This window comes from Cyanistes caeruleus, chromosome 19, assembly GCF_971803275.1.
Source record: "Cyanistes caeruleus chromosome 19, bCyaCae1.hap1.1, whole genome shotgun sequence".
Classification (NCBI taxonomy): domain Eukaryota; kingdom Metazoa; phylum Chordata; class Aves; order Passeriformes; family Paridae; genus Cyanistes; species Cyanistes caeruleus.
Window position 1 is genome coordinate 2,156,595 of NC_141719.1, and position 19,416 is coordinate 2,176,010.

General features: G+C 44.0%; 1 protein-coding gene across 1 annotated transcript; it reads left to right on the top strand.

The window, feature by feature from the left end:
* Window positions 1-921: 921 nt before the first annotated feature.
* LOC111944626 (myosin heavy chain, skeletal muscle, adult) lies at window positions 922-18,468 on the top strand. Its single transcript, XM_086857377.1, has 39 exons — window positions 922-938; window positions 1,678-1,929; window positions 2,017-2,160; window positions 2,252-2,408; window positions 4,059-4,086; window positions 4,185-4,299; window positions 4,393-4,485; window positions 4,615-4,678; window positions 4,775-4,873; window positions 4,980-5,083; window positions 5,183-5,321; window positions 5,962-6,080; window positions 6,179-6,328; window positions 6,896-7,066; window positions 7,839-8,148; window positions 8,304-8,380; window positions 9,245-9,332; window positions 9,427-9,544; window positions 9,853-9,976; window positions 10,601-10,737; window positions 10,840-11,095; window positions 12,092-12,334; window positions 12,441-12,617; window positions 12,703-12,848; window positions 12,936-13,026; window positions 13,115-13,504; window positions 13,657-13,783; window positions 13,961-14,079; window positions 14,538-14,734; window positions 15,095-15,278; window positions 15,365-15,530; window positions 15,704-15,828; window positions 15,960-16,268; window positions 16,362-16,565; window positions 16,822-16,947; window positions 17,042-17,212; window positions 17,300-17,404; window positions 17,547-17,642; window positions 18,182-18,468. Exons 2-39 carry the CDS (start codon window positions 1,723-1,725, stop codon window positions 18,335-18,337), a joined length of 5,832 nt encoding a protein of 1,943 aa, XP_086713503.1. The 5' UTR covers window positions 922-938; window positions 1,678-1,722; the 3' UTR covers window positions 18,338-18,468.
* Window positions 18,469-19,416: the final 948 nt, after the last annotated feature.

The following is a 19,416-nucleotide window of genomic DNA, read 5'->3' on the forward strand; positions in this document are numbered from 1 at the left end:
ATATTTTTATACATTTCTTCTGTATCAGCTCTGTAGCAGAAGCATCAACTTCTTTGCAACCTAAAATTACTTGCAAAAGCTGTATAATTTTCTATTTTTTTCAGGCCTGAGATATTAAGAATATTTTGTTTGTTTGAAACTATGAAGAATTTTCTGTTATATCACTTATGACTGTCTGTGACAATAGTGAACATTCCTCTAGTATGCACATTCTGAATTTTTTTTATTTCTTCAAAATACCAAGTGAGGATTTATTCACATACATATTCAATTGCTTTTATAGCTAAGGAGTCACATTTCACACTGAAGGCACAAACTGCATGACCAAACTTGAAACTGTATTTGACCTTGCTCCCTGTTGGATTCTTCTCTAGCTGATATTCCTGTCCCACAATACATCTGGTTTCCCCCTTTTTATTATAATATATAATGAATCACTGAAATAGTTTTAATAATAATTTGTCTTTTGTAGAACTGCCTTTTCTAATGATGTGAAGGCAAGCTCTAAGTTCACAGGACCACATGTAAAAGATACATTACATTATTTCCCTTTCACATTTGCAAAAGTACAGAAATGCCAAAGAATCCCATCTGGATCAAAGATTAAGTTACCTGTGAAGACCATAGAAGAAGCAATAAATCATACACCCAAGCTTTTTAAGTGCCTTGACTAGTCCAGATTCCAATATTAATAGCCCTGTCAAACTATTTATAGGAAATGTATCCACAGGAATGGTAAGATGCAAAACATTTCTAAATATATCAGGTCAAATGACAATTATGCCATTAGTTAAGTTTGCCAGGCAATATTTTGCCAAAGATGGTTTGCCAAAATATATTTTGACAGAAGGAAAAGGAAACATCCAAAGCATCTGCATACCAGAGTCTATAAAAGTCTCTTTGGAGTGCTGTGCCCCGTCTTGACAGAAAATTTCAAGGTAAGTGTTTGGCTCCTGTGAACTGCTGGGCAAAACGTATACCTTTTTATTCCATTTAACTTCCTATAAGACTTGGATATCCACTTCTGTCATGGACTGACCCTATGAGCAGTAACTTTATTGCAACTTTGAAGGCAGCATGTTTTCCTTCAACTTATATATAAGATCTGGATATCTGTGCAACACAAAATGAGTTGTTATGTTTTCAAGCAGCAGTGACTTCTGCCACCAAAATCAATAATAAAATTTAACAATTTTTAAGGAACAGGATGAAATCCAAGGGTTTAAGATTTGTGGAAGGGAGAACAGGCAATAGTAACATTTGTAATTGTCATAATACAAGATGAATTATCCATAGCAAGTAATTTTTAGAAAGCCACTGTTTGCTATCAGAAAAATAATTACTTCAGAGACTTTCAGTAGCATTAAATAAAAAAATAAAAAATCAGAGACTCTGTTATGGGAACAGCCAAATTTGCTAGAGTTCACAAAGTTGAAATAATACTGCTAAACGTCACCACATACTGTACACTTAACTGTTGTTCTACATAGTCTCTTAGCTGGATATGTAAGGATTAATTTTAGAGAGCTATATAAGTATTTTCAGCCAAGACTGGGAAGTTTAAATTCAACTTTTGACTTGTTTATACCTACTTTAATATCTGAAAAGATAGAAGTGTAAGAGATCTCCTTTCTTTCACATAAAGATGTTAATTCACTGATACAACGTATCTTATAGCCTGCAGAGGACCCTGCTGACTGTGGCGCCTGAAGAAGTGCAACGATGTCAACTCCAGACGCTGACATGGCCGCCTTTGGCGAGGCGGCTCCTTACCTTCGAAAGTCAGAGAAGGAGAGAATTGAGGCCCAGAACAAACCTTTTGATGCCAAGACCTCTGTCTTTGTGGTACATCCAAAGGAGTCCTATGTGAAAGGGAAAATCGAGAGTAAGGATGCAGGGAAGGTCACTGTCAAGACTGAAGGTGGAGAGGTGAATAAATGCAAAATTTACAAATAAAATTTAATTCCCACTCTGGGTTCTTAGCTGACATACATGCATCTCTCTATTCTGTGGCAGACCCTGACAGTGAAGGAAGATCAAATCTTCTCCATGAACCCTCCCAAGTATGACAAGATCGAGGACATGGCCATGATGACCCACCTCCACGAACCCGCCGTGCTGTACAACCTCAAAGAGCGTTACGCAGCCTGGATGATCTACGTAAGTGGCAGCAGCAGCTTCCTTTGGGCAGCCTCAGCAAGTGCTGGGCCAGGCTCAGGGGAAGCCAACGTGCTGTGTCCCTTCCTCACAGACCTACTCGGGTCTCTTCTGCGTCACTGTCAACCCCTACAAGTGGCTGCCCGTGTACAACCCCGAGGTGGTGTTGGCCTACCGAGGCAAGAAGCGCCAGGAGGCCCCTCCACACATCTTCTCCATCTCTGACAACGCCTATCAGTTCATGCTGACTGGTGAGTTACTTGGTTTTCTCTAAATCACTTGGCTGTGAATATTCAGAAAAGAGAATAAAATTCTTTTTACTGCACAATAGTTCAGTTTAATGTTGCTGTAAAGATGGATGTTCTGTCATCACTGTAAATAGATTTTTTACTGAACATCATCATTTAGATGAAGTTTATAGAAATCAGTGTCAAAATTTCATGTCCAGTGTATTTGGGATGATATGATTTAACACTGAATATACTGTCAGATTTTCCATTAAAGAAATTAGAATATACTTTAAAGTTCTGCTTTTTCTCACATGAAAGGATTGTTCTTTGAATGATTTTCTATGCAGAACTGAAAATCACTAGGATGAATTTCTGTAAATAACACTGTGTGTAAAAGGAAAGTACATTCAATGTTGGAGCCAATGCTTCATATTGTAGGTTTTCAAAAACTCTGGAAGCAGTCTCAGTCAGAAATTGCAGTGAAACCTGATGGGAAAATTGATAACTTCCTTCATCCATCTCAGAAAAAAATTCTACTTTTCCATTCATTAATATAAAGGAAAGAAATACCAAAGAAGGGTAGTGACAACTTTTCTAACATTGTCTAAATACTCAGAATTTTAGTAAAGAGCAGATTGGTCAGAAATATAGATAACAGTATAATAACAAGTATTTTAATTTGTTAAAAGAAATCTTCTTCCCTCTTTTGTCCCCAATTACTGTATTTAATTCTGTAGCACTCAGAGCATTAAGAACATTAATTGTAAGAGAATACAATGAAAACAAACAATATTAAATTGATGTTTGAGTAGTGTGTCTTATCAGGGTAGTACTCATGTAAGTTGTTATATATTTACCCTTGCTGACACCTTCTTAAGACATGCAGAAACTCTTTAAGTACAATCCTAGAGTCCTCCACTAAGAGTTAGTTCCCTAATGCTTTATAATCTTCAGATTTCATAGAGATTTTTCAGTTTTTATAGTGCAAGGATTTTGTCAGTGGAATCACAATGGGAGCATAGGTTAAAAAAGCAATCAGGCAAAATTGTGGAAAGAAAACTCAGGTCAAGGTATAGCAGAAAGAAATATCAAATCTAGTTTTGGAAGTACCAATATTTGAATATTCTAGAGCATGGCAGACTACTCTGGTAAAGGTCACTACATATTTATGATGTTATTCTAATTTTCTTTAGGCAATAATCAATTGACCAAAAACATAAAAACTATTTAGGAGGCCTACTGACTAAGAAGGAGTGGCTGTTACGATGTGATAAAGATTATGAGAAGCACATGCTCCAGTTCAATTCAACTTACTTATAGGCCATTTAATCAGCTTAATAATCATTTAATCAGTTTAATAACTCTACAAAATTGATACTTAGCTGGAATAATTTTCAGAAACAAAATGAACAGTGTGACAGGAATGGAATACCCAGAAAAAGAAGTGCATGTTTCAACATCTCAGGGTCAAGACATCAGCCTCCCAGCTGAATCTAGGAACATTAAATATTGAAAAGGAAATAGGGATGAAGATAGGCAGTATTATTAATGGAAATAGATGCCTATTGCTAGCACACCTTCTAAAAGTCACAGGAACAATTTTATCAATGATATTCATGACTAATAATAATAATAATAATAATAATCGCTTCTTTTCTGCCTTGTTCACAGATCGGGAGAACCAGTCCATCCTGATCACGTACGTACACCCCCTGCGCGGGTCCCTGCGGGGCTGCCCGGTGCCAGGGGACCTCCTGCCTGACCATGCACCCTCTGCTTCTCTCTTGGCTTGGGCAGCGGAGAATCCGGTGCTGGGAAGACTGTGAACACAAAGCGTGTCATCCAGTACTTTGCAACAATTGCAGCCAGTGGGGACAAGAAGAAGGAGGAGCAGACATCAGGCAAAATGCAGGTGAGTTAGTGGACAAATGGTGGGATTAATGCTTTCATCTGTTCCTGCCAGGATGTTTGGAAGGGATAACTAGCAGTAATTATCTCTGAGCAGGGAACGCTTGAGGATCAAATCATCAGCGCCAACCCACTGCTGGAGGCCTTTGGAAACGCCAAGACCGTGAGGAACGACAACTCCTCACGCTTTGTGAGTTCCTGATTTGCATAAAATCTCTGCCCCTCATGGCAACACACATGGTGCCTGAGCAGCTCTTCATGCAAAGGAGATGTCAGCAGAACACATCCAGCCTGATCTGCTGCTGCTTTTGCTTAACAGGGTAAATTCATCAGAATCCACTTTGGGGCCACAGGCAAACTGGCTTCTGCTGACATTGAAACTTGTAAGACATTCTCCTGGACTGCTCCCATCCCTTCCCCAATTCCCATCTCCATGTCCATTCCCACAAGAGCCTAACTCTTTCTACCTGCCTGGGCAGACCTGCTGGAGAAGTCCAGAGTCACTTTCCAGCTCAAGGCGGAAAGGAGCTACCACATCTTTTATCAGATCATGTCCAACAAGAAGCCAGAGCTAATTGGTAGGAAGGAGCATTATGGCTTTTTGGGGCTGATCACTGAGGAACTGTTCCCTCTCTCATCTGATTGGCAAAAGTAACCCGATGCCTTGCCTCTTCCTGCTTTCAGACATGCTCCTCATTACCACCAACCCTTACGATTTCCACTATGTGAGTCAAGGGGAGGTCACTGTCCCCAGCATTGATGACCAGGAGGAGCTCATGGCTACAGATGTGAGTAACACAGCAACGGGGTATCTCCTGGGCATGTCTCAAGGGTGGCATCTCTGATCTGCTAAGGACACTTTTTTGAATTCCTTATTTTGACTGCAGAGTGCCATTGACATCCTGGGTTTCAGTGCTGATGAGAAGACAGCCATCTACAAGCTGACAGGGGCTGTCATGCACTACGGGAACCTGAAGTTCAAGCAGAAGCAACGAGAGGAGCAGGCAGAGCCTGATGGCACTGAAGGTATCAGCAAATTCAGGGGCTGATTTGTGCCAAGCCCTTCTCTGCCTCCAGAGGCCATATGTTAGCTTCCAGAGGCACACTGCAATTGCCTGCATCTCCACATAAAACATTGAGAATCCAAATTTGCCCCCGGTCCCTCTAACTGCAGAGGTGCTTTCCTAGTCATAGGAAGTTCCATTATTCTATCCAATGGTGCCTCCCCAAAAACATGCTGCCTTGAAAGCAGGAACTTCAGTTTCAACACAGGATATCTCTCTCTGTCTCTTGAAAACCTTCAAGAACTAGGACACCCTAATGGGCAATTGTACTTTTGGTGAAAGAACTCCTGCAAGCTGTGCTACCCAGAAATCCGCTTCCCACAGATAGAGAATGTGCCTTGCCTTATGTCTTGCTAGAGGCTGTTGTTGTTCTTCTGGGAAATTTCAGGTTTAAGCTCTTCCTATCCAAGCCACACTTGTTCTTTCCTTCAAAGAAGACCATCAGTAGGGGCCAGAATTTGCATTCCTTCACAGGCCTTCTGTGTGAGATGAGAGAAATGTTCTTCCATTCCTAGAACATGAAGAGCAGAGTTGTTTACATCACCTGGATTCTAGAGATTGTCAATAAATGAATGCTTTTCTCTCTCTTTCCACACCTCTAGTGGCTGACAAGGCTGCCTACCTAACAGGCCTAAACTCAGCTGAATTTCTCAAGGCCTTGTGTTACCCCCGAGTCAAGGTTGGGAATGAATATGTGACCAAAGGTCAAAACGTGACACAGGTAACATCTGTCAGTTGCAAATACACAGCTGGAAGGACAACGTGGGCATTTCTCTTTGTCTCTCAGAGGTAACTGCAGTCCTGTCTCCTCTGCTCTAGGTGAACAATTCAGTGGGTGCCCTGGCAAAGGCAATGTTTGAGAAGATGTTCCTGTGGATGGTTGTTCGTATCAACCAACAGCTGGACACGAAGCAGCCCAGGCAGTACTTCATTGGTGTCCTGGACATTGCTGGCTTTGAGATCTTTGATGTAAGGAGCAAGGATTTGACAGCACAATCAAGTGATGGGCAAGGAGGGGTCATGAGGACTCAGAAGCACACAGAGGACTAAGGCTCACGCAGCTATGGGCCAAAGGGGTGGATGCTCTTGTAAGGGTATTGGTCTGGGCAAGTTCACACAGCGTTTCCTGTGCTGTGAATGCAGTGATGATGCAAGGACTTGTGTGTCAGAACACAGAAACGTCCAGATTCTTGATCTGAGGCCTGAGAAATTGTTGGGTGGGACACTGAGGAAGTTTCTACTGTCTAGGAGGTCAGAGAGCTGACACCATGGAGCTCATGGGCTTACCAAAGACTTGCAGTTGAGTAGCACAGTGAAAAAGAATTGTAACTTTTGGTTTGATTTGCAAAGTAATAATTAAAATGTCCTTCAAGAACAGTGACGGTTAGAGTAGAAGGCCTCCTAAGGAAACACATGCTGGTACAGTAGAGTTGGGATGGGTGTCTCAACTTCAAACAGCCTTAGGAGACTGGCAGGAAATGCCTGTGGGTTTTGGCACACCTTGAGAACCTGTGTACCTTTCCTTGCTTTGGGCAGTTCAACAGCTTTGAGCAGCTGTGCATCAACTTCACCAATGAGAAACTGCAACAGTTCTTCAACCACCACATGTTCGTGCTGGAGCAGGAGGAGTACAAGAAGGAGGGGATTGAATGGGAGTTCATTGACTTTGGCATGGACCTGGCTGCCTGCATTGAGCTCATTGAGAAGGTACCTTTTCCATGCAAGTATAAAATGGCTGTTGGGATTCTGTGAATATTCTGAGGGACAGTCAGCTCAGAAAGAATCCACAGCCAGACATGTAGCATCAGTTAAGGAAAATATTTTGCACTGAATTTTAGTTTAGCCTGGGAAAGAGAAATGGAGAAATGCACATGTGTGTCATCAGTCTGAATCATCAGGTCTTCAAACATAGAAAAGTAGCCTAGACTTCCACCAACAGACTTCTAAAACCAAATCTAATTTGGTCTCCTTTTCTTCCTTCTCCAAAGGCTCAAATCCAAAGTCTACAGAAAAAATTGAGAAATAAATCTCCTGTCACCTGACCTCCATAAACTATGGAGCCCCTTGTTTTCCCCATTATTTTTTTCTTTACCATTGCTCTCCCAGTTCTTCACTAATTCTCATGTGAACTGGACAGTCCTTCCTACCAGTTCCATGAAGGTAGGCTGCAGGGAGGCGAGGGACAACAGAAATAAACCCCTTGATTGGGAACAATTCCTGGTGAACCTAGGCTTTCATCCAGGCTGAGGTGCTGCCAACAGCACAACCAACCTTCGATGATCATAGCACAGGCTTCTTGTCAGTGTCATAGAATGACAGAAGGGTTTGGGTGGGAAGGGACCATAAAGAACATTTTGTTCCAATCCCTGACCATGGTGGGAGGACTCCTTCCTCTAGACCAGGCAGGTGAACGCCCCATCCATAGTAATACTGAACATTTCCATTCTAATCTTTCCTTGTTACTTGTGATTTCTCCCAGCCCATGGGCATCTTCTCCATCCTGGAAGAGGAGTGCATGTTCCCCAAGGCAACTGACACCTCTTTCAAGAACAAGCTCTATGACCAGCACCTGGGCAAGTCCAACAACTTCCAGAAGCCCAAGCCTGGCAAAGGCAAGGCTGAAGCTCACTTCTCCCTGGTGCACTACGCTGGCACAGTGGACTACAACATCACTGGCTGGCTGGAGAAGAACAAGGACCCTCTGAATGAAACTGTCATTGGGCTGTACCAGAAATCATCTGTGAAGACCCTGGCTTTACTTTTTGCTTCTTATGGTGGAGCTGATGCAGGTCAGTTTTATGAAAATTGTATTTTTAATGCGGGACAAACTTTTCTCAGAATTAAAGCAGTAAAGACTAGAAATAAAAAGTGGCTTTGCATTCTTTAGTAACCAATATACATTGTCAATATTATTAAACTTTTTTTTCTTTGTTTTTATTTTCAGACGCTGGTGGTGGTGGTGGCAAGAAGGGAGGCAAGAAGAAGGGTTCTTCTTTCCAGACTGTCTCAGCTCTTTTCAGGGTAATTAAAGTATTTGTTATCTCTTTGAAGATGGAAAGCATTTTCATTCTGAATCGGATAGGTCAGTTTCCATTTTGGATATAACTCTTTCTATCCTTTAAAATCCTTCCTTTTCCATCCTTGCAACTTACAGAATACTCCTTTTGTAATGCCATGTTCTTTTTTAAATATTCCACAAAAATATCTGAAGGATTAAGTTCACCAACTTAGATGGGAGTGACTAACTTATCAGCCAACTTCCTTAAAATCCTCTCTGCTGCATTCAGGTATATTTCCTAGATTTTTTTATGTCTCCAGTCAGATTTTCAGTACTGACTCAAAGTAAAATTTAAAGAAAATAATAGATAAAACATAAAAATCAAAAGAAATTACCTCCAGATTACAGCATTTTAAGGCAGCGACTTGATTTCTATGTGGAAAAAGAGGGAAGGCTAAATTTTCAGTTTTCCATTTCTCAAAGTTTGATACTGAATTACTATTAAAAGGGTAATTTTATATGGACTATAAACATATCCCCTCCATTTAGATACAACTTACTTAGCTGACAAATTAGATGCTAGTCATGCTTGATCAAGAGTATGTCATTTATATAAGATTCCCAACAGTATACCACAAGAATTACCAACTTAAAGGAACACTGTGAGATGATAACCCTGTATTCAAATGAGGAGGTCAAGGAAATGTAATACTAACTATTATTCTATAAAAGAATTTCAAAATCAGATTTTGGGAGCCTTCAGCTTCCAATTTTCCTTTTGGGAGTTCTGCAAGTTGTTTTAGAGAAGAATGATATGCATCTTGAAACACTGTTAAGATTCCAATGCTTACACTTAATAATGAAAACTTCATTTCATGATCTCACAGGAGAATTTGAACAAGCTGATGGCCAACTTGAGAAGCACTCACCCCCATTTTGTACGGTGCATCATCCCAAATGAAACTAAAACACCTGGTAAGGCAAACCAAGGGGAGGAAAGCTTGAGCAGCAGCAGCTCTTCTCCTGAGTGTCAAACAGCAGGGTAGTCACTAATGGTGATCTTTGTCAGGTGCCATGGAGCACGAGTTGGTGCTGCACCAGCTGCGCTGTAACGGCGTGCTGGAAGGGATCAGGATTTGCAGGAAAGGCTTCCCCAGCAGAGTCCTCTATGCTGACTTCAAACAGAGGTGAGAGCTCTGCATCTCTGACCATTCAGACCAAGGTGAAGAGCCTGATCATTATAATATACTTTGAACTTTTTATTTTAAATTAGTACTGATTAATATAGATGTTTCACCATCAGTTTATGATGATGTGGCAGTGCTGAGATCAGGATTGTTTTGTACTTAGAATTACTATTAAAAACATTTCCCATATTCTGTCCTGAGAGGATGAACTGTCTCCAGGCATGAGACTGGTTCAATGCTACAGTCTGAAAAGTTCTGGTAGTGGTTTCAACAATTGTGATTTCTTCATGTTTTGTTTCCTTTTGCAGATACAGAGTACTTAATGCCAGTGCTATCCCAGAGGGACAGTTCATGGACAACAAGAAGGCTTCAGAGAAGCTCCTTGGGTCCATTGATGTTGACCATACCCAGTACAAATTTGGTCACACCAAGGTAAAAGCAAGACCTGTGTTAAAAGTTTGTCAAAAGCAGTAAGAGTGGGCTCTGTCAGGGGCTCAGGCACAGCACAATAACATAACAGAGCTGCCAGACTAGGGGCTGCTATCAGTGACACTCAGTCAAGGCAAGTGAGGATGGTAAGCAGATTCAACCAGGAGTCCACACCATCAGTCAGTAAAGTTTGTTACAATAACAATGGTTGAAGCCATAAAACCTTCGTTTTCAAGATTTGTCAGGGTCAGATGTAGGTAGGCTAAAAAGGCAAGGCCCTAGTCATTAATTCATGGACATACCCATAGCAGTGAGACTGGTCTAACATCAGCCCAGGAATTAAGTTAATAGGTCATGGTAGAGCTCACTGGTGTCCATAACCAGGCACAGGAGTGGTTGAGGCTGTGGCTGAACTGGAAACCAGTATTTATGGCACATAGTTAAGACGAAGACTGAATGCTTAGGGCTGAGATTATGGGAAGTTCTAAGCCCTTAGACAGAGGATTTGGGAGAGGGCCCAAGGTGATACTGATCATGGCCATTACAGTATTTCAGCAATCTGAATGACTCTGTGCTTCTGTTCTGTCCTACATCACAATGACATGGTGCAACATTTCCTTTCTCAAGGTGTTCTTCAAAGCTGGCTTGCTGGGACTCCTGGAGGAGATGAGAGATGACAAGTTGGCAGAAATCATCACTCGCACACAAGCCAGGTGCAGGGGCTTCCTGATGAGAGTGGAGTATAAGAAAATGGTGGAGAGGAGGTAGATATTTCTCATATTTAGTTGATATTCATGGTACTTTACTGATGAAGTTTAAATGAATCACACCAAAGCCATGTAATAACTGCTTGAAATTCATTTCAGGGAGTCCATCTTCTGCATCCAGTACAACGTTCGTTCATTCATGAATGTCAAACACTGGCCATGGATGAAGCTGTTCTTCAAGATCAAGCCCTTGCTGAAGAGTGCAGAGTCTGAGAAGGAAATGGCCAACATGAAGGAAGAGTTTGAGAAAACCAAGGAAGAGCTTGCAAAGTCTGAGGCAAAGCGGAAGGAGTTGGAGGAGAAAATGGTGGCCTTGGTGCAGGAGAAAAATGACCTGCAGCTCCAAGTGCAGGCAGTGAGTATCACTGTTCATTTTTCCCTGGAAAAAGAGTCAGAATGTGTCTTGTCCTGCACAGACACTCACAGGAATTAGCAAGTGGTAGAAAACAGTCTAAATCACACACTGTGAGGCACTCTAATGTTGAGTCAACAGGCACTGGCAAGGGCATAGTGAGATTCCTGGCAGACCCACGTGGCACTCACCATTGTAGTTGTCTGAGGAAAGAGCCATGTAGCACCAGCCACTGTGTATTGAACAGCTGAGAACTTGAAGCTGGAAGGGAAATATCTCAACTCTCAAAGCAGTGCTGTTGTCTAACACAGTAAAGGCAAACCTGAGAAAGACCTGTTTTTCCTACTTACAGCTACACAAGAAAACCTTGATTATTTACAGAAACATGGATACTTCCCATTCAAATTCAAATAGGACAAGGGAGTTTATTAACAGCCAATGAAATGATCAGCTATTTACCACAGAAGATCCTAGACGTGGCCTGGAAAGAAGCCACAGAGGTAGCTGATAGGCCAGAAGTATATTTGCCATGCAGTCAAAAGTGCATGTATCAAAAGTGATACATTTCTTTCTCAAAAAAAGTGCTCAGAAATTGAAAAGCCTCTAAATTATAAATGTTTTAAGGCTTTGTTGAGACAGCTAAGAAGAAAAAGTGAGTAGATACAATTTCTATGAGAGTAAAAACATATTCCAAGCCCTTGCTCATGCTGAAAATAGAAATTCATTTAGAATGTCCTATTCTGCATTAGTGCTTGTGCTATGAGACATTCTCATAGAAAAGTGCCCTGGGAGACAAATTTAGGAGACACAAAAACTTTGGAATAAATATTGATTCCAAATGAATAGGTTTACTAGTAGACACCAGACAAGATAATTCTGTTCCTGGAGTTGAAGGTCAGGTTGAGCTGCTACTTATAAACCCACCTACTCTGAGATAAAAGAGGCAAAAAGCAGGAAATTCAGAATATTGGAACCCATACAATTCTGTCTCCCCACCAGGAAGCAGACAGCTTGGCTGATGCTGAGGAAAGGTGTGACCAGCTCATCAAAACCAAAATACAGCTGGAAGCCAAAATTAAGGAGGCGACTGAAAGGGCTGAAGAAGAAGAGGAAATTAATGCTGAGCTGACAGCCAAGAAGAGGAAACTGGAGGATGAATGTTCAGAACTGAAGAAAGATATTGATGACCTTGAGCTAACACTGGCCAAGGTGGAGAAGGAAAAACATGCCACAGAAAACAAGGTATGAGGTAGAACATGTCCCCTGCACTCCAGAAAATGGGTTGAGTGCTATTACAGAACTTGTATATCTATTTCCTTTATTTATATTTGTTCCCTTCTTTTTAAAGGTGAAAAACCTGACTGAGGAGATGGCAGCCCTGGATGAGACCATCGCCAAGCTGACCAAAGAGAAGAAAGCCCTCCAAGAGGCCCATCAGCAGACCCTGGATGACCTGCAGGTAGAGGAGGACAAAGTCAATACTCTGACCAAAGCCAAGACCAAGCTGGAACAGCAAGTGGATGATGTAAGCACACAGACACAGAGCAGGAACAGGACAGGTATGGAGCCTGAGCTGGCTGGTAGAGCACTGAAGGTCTTGTTGTGTTTAGCTGGAAGGGTCCCTGGAGCAAGAGAAGAAACTGCGCATGGACCTGGAGAGAGCAAAGAGGAAACTGGAAGGAGATCTGAAGCTGGCCCAGGACAGCATCATGGATTTGGAGAATGATAAGCAGCAGCTGGATGAGAAACTGAAGAAGTAAGTGTGGCTCTGGGGCTCCTGAGTACTGGGCTGGACCACATGTCTTTTTCCTTTGAGCTCTAACACGGTTCACTTGGCCCAAAGGAAAGACTTTGAAATCAGCCAGATCCAGAGCAAGATTGAGGATGAACAAGCTCTGGGCATGCAATTTCAGAAGAAAATCAAGGAGCTGCAGGCAAGTCTCTGTTCCTTCCCCTCCCTTGCTCAGGCTCAGCTCAGGCAGGAGGAGGGCATGGGTGTGAAGGGTCCCTCCTGTTCTGCAGGCGCGCATTGAGGAGCTGGAGGAGGAAATTGAGGCAGAGCGAACCTCTCGTGCTAAAGCAGAGAAGCATCGGGCTGACCTGTCCAGGGAGCTGGAGGAGATCAGCGAGCGCCTGGAGGAAGCAGGAGGGGCCACAGCAGCTCAGGTGGAGATGAACAAGAAGCGTGAGGCAGAGTTCCAGAAGATGCGGCGGGACCTGGAAGAGGCCACGCTGCAGCACGAAGCCACGGCTGCCGCCCTGCGCAAGAAGCACGCGGACAGCACCGCTGAGCTGGGGGAGCAGATTGACAACCTGCAACGTGTGAAGCAGAAGCTGGAGAAGGAGAAGAGTGAGCTGAAGATGGAGATTGATGACTTGGCCAGCAACATGGAGTCTGTCTCCAAAGCCAAGGTATGGAACTGCAGGAGAAAATGCTCACAGGGACAAAGTGGGGCACAAAAGCTGCCTCTTCCAGACACATTCCCAGAAACAAAATCCCCACTGTGACAATAAGGCAGAGTGCAGACCATCATGTCTTTTCCCTTCCTGTATTTCCTCTCTAGGCCAACCTGGAGAAGATGTGCCGCACACTGGAAGATCAGCTGAGTGAGCTTAAAACAAAAGATGAGCAGAATCAGCGCATGATCAACGACCTCAATACGCAAAGAGCTCGTCTGCAGACAGAGTCAGGTGAGATATCCTCATCCCCTAAGTTCAATGTCAGGACCTGCATGCCCTGAGCAAGAAAGAGGGTGCAAGGTGGCAGCTGGTATAAGCTCTCCAGGCCATTCCTGGTTATGTGGCTTTACCGGCAGAAGGTGTCATAAGAGGAACAGAATGCATCCTTTTTTCCCTTTCCCTTGCCAGGTGAATATTCCCGCCAGGTGGAGGAGAAAGATGCTCTGATTTCTCAGCTGTCTAGGGGCAAGCAAGGATTTACCCAACAGATTGAGGAACTCAAGAGACATCTAGAGGAAGAAATCAAGGTCTGGAAGTGCCCTAATGTCCACAGCTTCTATCACCCCCAAAAGTATCTGGAAAATCCAGTCTGACATTTGACTGCTTCAGAGTTCTATCCCCAAACAAAAGTAGGGTTGGAGGGAACAGCTCTAATGCACAATCCCCCACTCTTCAACTAGAGAGGAAGGAAGCAGGATGCTTAATGTGCTGGGAGAAGTCATCCACAGGAGATTCTTCCAGGAGATTCTGATAACCCTCTCTAAGACACCATTCAACCACAAATTTACACAAACAGCAGATTATAGTCCCCAGAGGAGCTGTCACTAATGCATTGTGATGCTCCAGAATGTGTCCATGAGGGTCTCCTCAGCTCCAAGCTCTGCATTTGCCCAATTAGACTTTCATTCCGTTTTAACTGTCAAGTTCACAGTCAAGAGACATTTCAAGATAAGTATTCAGGTTACCAAAACCAATGTCCCCACAGGCCAAGAATGCCCTGGCCCACGCCCTGCAGTCCGCTCGCCACGACTGTGACTTGCTCCGGGAACAATATGAGGAGGAGCAGGAGGCCAAGGGGGAGCTGCAGAGAGCCATGTCCAAAGCCAACAGCGAGGTGGCTCAGTGGAGAACCAAATACGAGACAGACGCCATTCAGCGCACGGAGGAGCTCGAGGAGGCCAAGTATGTGGGATGCAGGATGAAAAATGATGGGAGAAGATGGAAACTGGTCAAGGGAAATTGGCATCTCTGAGAGTGGGTTCAGACAAGAGTGAGACAAAGGCAACAATATACTGTCTTTGTTAAAAACGGGGACAGAGAGAGGGAGAAAAAAGTGTAAATTTAAAGAGAAAACAGGCTTTAGAAGTGCTAAGACAAGCATAATCCTCCACAGGTGACTGGATACAGCAAAGAATAGATCCTTTTGTATGTGTGAAAAGTGCTTGGCTCAAAACCCTCAATGTGACAAACTGCCCTCTTATGAGGTTGTAGAACTGACTCCTTTCCAAGCTCTAACGAGGCACTGTGCTTCTCACCTCCCAGGAAGAAGCTGGCCCAACGTCTGCAGGATGCAGAGGAACATGTTGAGGCTGTCAATGCCAAATGTGCCTCCCTGGAAAAGACAAAGCAGAGGCTGCAGAATGAAGTGGAGGACCTGATGATTGATGTGGAGAGATCCAATGCTGCCTGTGCTGCTCTGGATAAGAAGCAGAAGAACTTTGACAAGGTCTTTTGGCCTCCAGCACCAGCACTCCTGGCCAGAGCATGCCCCTGTGATGGCCACAGCCCGACTCACACCCCGTTTCTCTTCAGATCCTGGCAGAATGGAAGCAGAAGTATGAGGAAACACAGGCTGAGCTGGAGGCCTCGCAGAAGGAGTCGCGCTCTCTGAGCACGGAGCTGTTCAAGATGAAGAATGCCTATGAGGAGTCCTTGGACCACCTGGAAACAATGAAGCGGGAGAACAAGAACTTACAGCGTAAGTCCCTGGCCCTCTGCCCCCCTCACTGGCCTTTCTCACCATCAGCCATGACCACCATTGTTCATGAGTCTGTGCCTGCAGATCTGCAGAGGTGCCTGTCACCTTGGTGGGACAGGATCCTTCCCATTCTGCTCTGTGCCTGACCATGCCATTGATCTTTGTTCCCACAGAGGAGATTTCCGACCTCACCGAGCAGATTGCGGAGGGAGGGAAGGCGATTCATGAGCTGGAGAAAGTGAAGAAGCAGATTGAGCAGGAGAAATCTGAACTGCAAGCCTCCCTGGAGGAAGCTGAGGTACATACAAGCCTAATCAATTATGGATGTAGTTGTTTGGAGAGACAGCAGGGAAGCAATCCTACCTTTCACGTGGAAGTGTAAAAAAGATTACTTACAAAGTAAGACACTCTTCATGCTGAATTGTGCAGGCCTCCCTGGAACATGAGGAGGGGAAGATCCTGCGCCTGCAACTTGAGCTCAACCAAGTGAAGTCTGAGATTGACAGGAAGATAGCAGAGAAAGATGAAGAGATTGACCAGCTGAAGAGGAACCACCTCAGAATTGTGGACTCCATGCAGAGCACTCTAGATGCTGAGATCAGGAGCAGGAATGAAGCCCTGAGGCTGAAGAAGAAGATGGAGGGAGACCTGAATGAGATGGAGATTCAGCTGAGCCATGCAAACCGCCAGGCTGCAGAGGCACAGAAGAACCTGAGAAACACGCAGGCAGTGCTGAAGGTTTGTTCAGGAAAGCTACAGAAAGAGAAATTAGTTCTCTGAGATTTTTGCCACAGAACTGATGCCTGGTAATTTCTGTGGTCTCTCTTTCAGGACACTCAGCTGCACCTGGATGATGCTCTCAGGACACAGGATGACCTGAAGGAGCAGGTGGCCATGGTGGAGCGCAGAGCAAACCTGCTGCAGGCTGAAGTTGAGGAGCTCCGGGCAGCCCTGGAGCAGACGGAGCGCTCGAGGAAGCTGGCTGAGCAGGAGCTTCTGGATGCCACTGAACGTGCTCAGCTCCTCCACACCCAGGTCAGGCTCTGCTGGAAATTATTCCCATTCACAAATGATGACAAAGAATTAAATTGTTATTCATCTTGTAAGTGATTGCTGTGTAAACATTTGAAGAAGTGTGCTGCAATATGTCCCCTCCAGCCAGCCCTCAAGATCTGGTTTGCTACAGAAATCTCTTGCACTAAAGACTTTCCTAAACTCTACCTGCATTTTCGGGCCTTGGTATGAGGGAAATTGGCCTGACAGTAGGAATCCTGTTTTTCCTGTTGCACAGAACACCAGCTTGATTAACACCAAGAAGAAGCTGGAAACAGACATTTCCCAGATCCAGAGTGAAATGGAGGATACCATCCAGGAAGCCCGCAATGCTGAGGAGAAGGCCAAGAAGGCCATCACAGATGTGAGTTGGGCACTCCTGGCATTGCCAATGATGAATGTAGTCTCCTCCAGATATGTCCAGCCCCAAAATGGCTTTGACCCTTTGCTCTGATCAGGCGGCCATGATGGCAGAAGAGCTGAAGAAGGAGCAGGACACCAGTGCCCACCTGGAGAGGATGAAGAAGAACCTGGACCAGACAGTGAAGGACCTGCAGCACCGTCTGGAAGAGGCCGAGCAGCTGGCACTGAAGGGAGGGAAGAAACAACTTCAGAAGCTGGAGGCCAGGGTGTGTAGGGCTGGGGTTGTACCTGAGTGAGCGTGTCCTTGCAGAGACATTGTCAGGGAAGCTGCAGGGATGGGTTTGTCCTTGCAGGTGCGGGAGCTGGAAGGGGAGGTTGATGCTGAGCAGAAGCGCAGCGCTGAAGCCGTGAAGGGCGTGCGCAAGTACGAGCGGAGAGTGAAGGAACTGACCTACCAGGTAAGGGAGGAGGGCTCCTGCTCTCACACGGTTTTCTCACACTAAGGCACGTTTTACACACCCCATCCCCAAGGGGAATTGTTAACCTCACGTGATGCAGAATCAAGAATTGACTCTCTTTCCTGTTTGCCAAACACTCTAGTCTGAGGAAGACAGGAAGAATGTCCTGAGGCTGCAGGATCTGGTGGACAAGCTGCAAATGAAAGTGAAATCCTACAAGAGACAAGCTGAGGAGGCTGTAAGTATTGCTTGGAGGATGGGCAAAGGCCACATTCCATTGGGGCACAACACACATTGAACGAAGATGAATACCAGGAGAGGGCTATGAAGGAAACTCCCAAGTCACAATTGTCTTAGGAATGTTCATTAAGGGAAGTGGTGCAGCCTGTTTCACACAGGAGGCCGGAATAAACACACCCAGGGCCCACACCCACTGACTGACAAGTTCCTGAATCTCTGCTTGTGATCAGCAGCAGAAGGCTTCAGGGTCTTCCCAGGCCACTAAGTCACACTGACAATTGGGCAGAAAGAAGTTGGAGAGTAACTCCAGAAATGATAAATCAAAGGGGTGAAATTGCTCCTCACGTGTGACATAGTCCTGGTGAAGCTTGTCCCAGTAGGGTCCTGAAAAGGGGAGGATGAGGAGCTCTGTGTGAGGCTGGTGTGTGAGCACTGGTGGGACGGGGATGGAGAGTTGCAGCCCCATAAGGCTGACTTGCAGCAGGAGTGAAACCCTTGTCCTGTGCTCCTGAGCCCTGACTCCCTTTCCCCACACAGGAGGAGCTGTCCAATGTGAACCTCTCCAAGTTCCGCAAGATCCAGCACGAGCTGGAGGAAGCCGAGGAGCGGGCTGACATTGCAGAGTCACAGGTCAACAAACTCCGAGTGAAGAGCCGGGACATGCACGGCAAGAAGATAGAAGAGGAAGAGTGAGGATGTCACAAGGCAGCGAAGTGACCTGAGGGCTACACAAAATGTGAACCCTTTGTTGCTGTCTTCCAGATTTGATATTTTCAACTATCTCAGGACATAGGGAATAAAGTGTAGATTCAATTGCATTGACACCATGAGCAGTAGTTTTCATTTGTTTTTGTTTTTTTATGAGATCTGTATCACCATTAGGCTTTGGGCATAGTTTTGCTGTATAAAATCTTTGTGTAGCTTTGTGGTAGTACAGCTTTTTATCTTCTAATTTCCAAATGATTATCCCTTCTATCATATTTTGCCAATGAACAAAGAAACTTCTTACTCACATAAATAAGACTTAAAGACTCAGAGTTAAAGAGATAAATCATTTCTGCTCTTGCATGTAGTTGTCAAGCTGTTGTTAGAGTTAAGTCAGAGTGTTGTTTGACAGGAAGAACATATTTTCATTGAAATTATGTCAATTCAAGCACCAAGGACAAAGAATGATACATTGGAAATATACATTAGAATGCTTCCATGACACTTAGGAAACAGTGCTATTAAATAGCATTTAATACATTAATATTTAATACACCAGTACATTTTTATTTATAATATTTAATAAATATTATAAATAAACATTAATATTTAATACACAAGTAAATCAGTACTGTTAAATCACAAATCTGTACAGATAGGAAAACAAAATACAGTGTCACTTGTGAAGAGATTGACTTTGGGCTCACAATCCCATGTCAAGAGTGAGTTCTTCCACATGTTCTGCGTAATTGTGTGAAAATATCAGCTCATTTCTCAGCAGTGATAGTAGAAGAGAAAATAAGAAATAAGGTCAAGGAGACCAATTACACCCAGGCACTTAGGAAGAGAGGTTTCCTAAGATAACCTTGTATATGGGGAAAAGGGCAAGCTTCTGTAAGATGCACCATTTATTGGAAATGTGTATAAAATGCTTTCCCCATCTCAAGAGATAGCCATACAGGTTTGAACTCCACAGGTGGACCTAAAATCTTGGGACATATACCTCCAGAGAGGTACAAATTATACAGACAAGTCCCATTAGAGAGATCAGCTTCAGGATGGAAGCC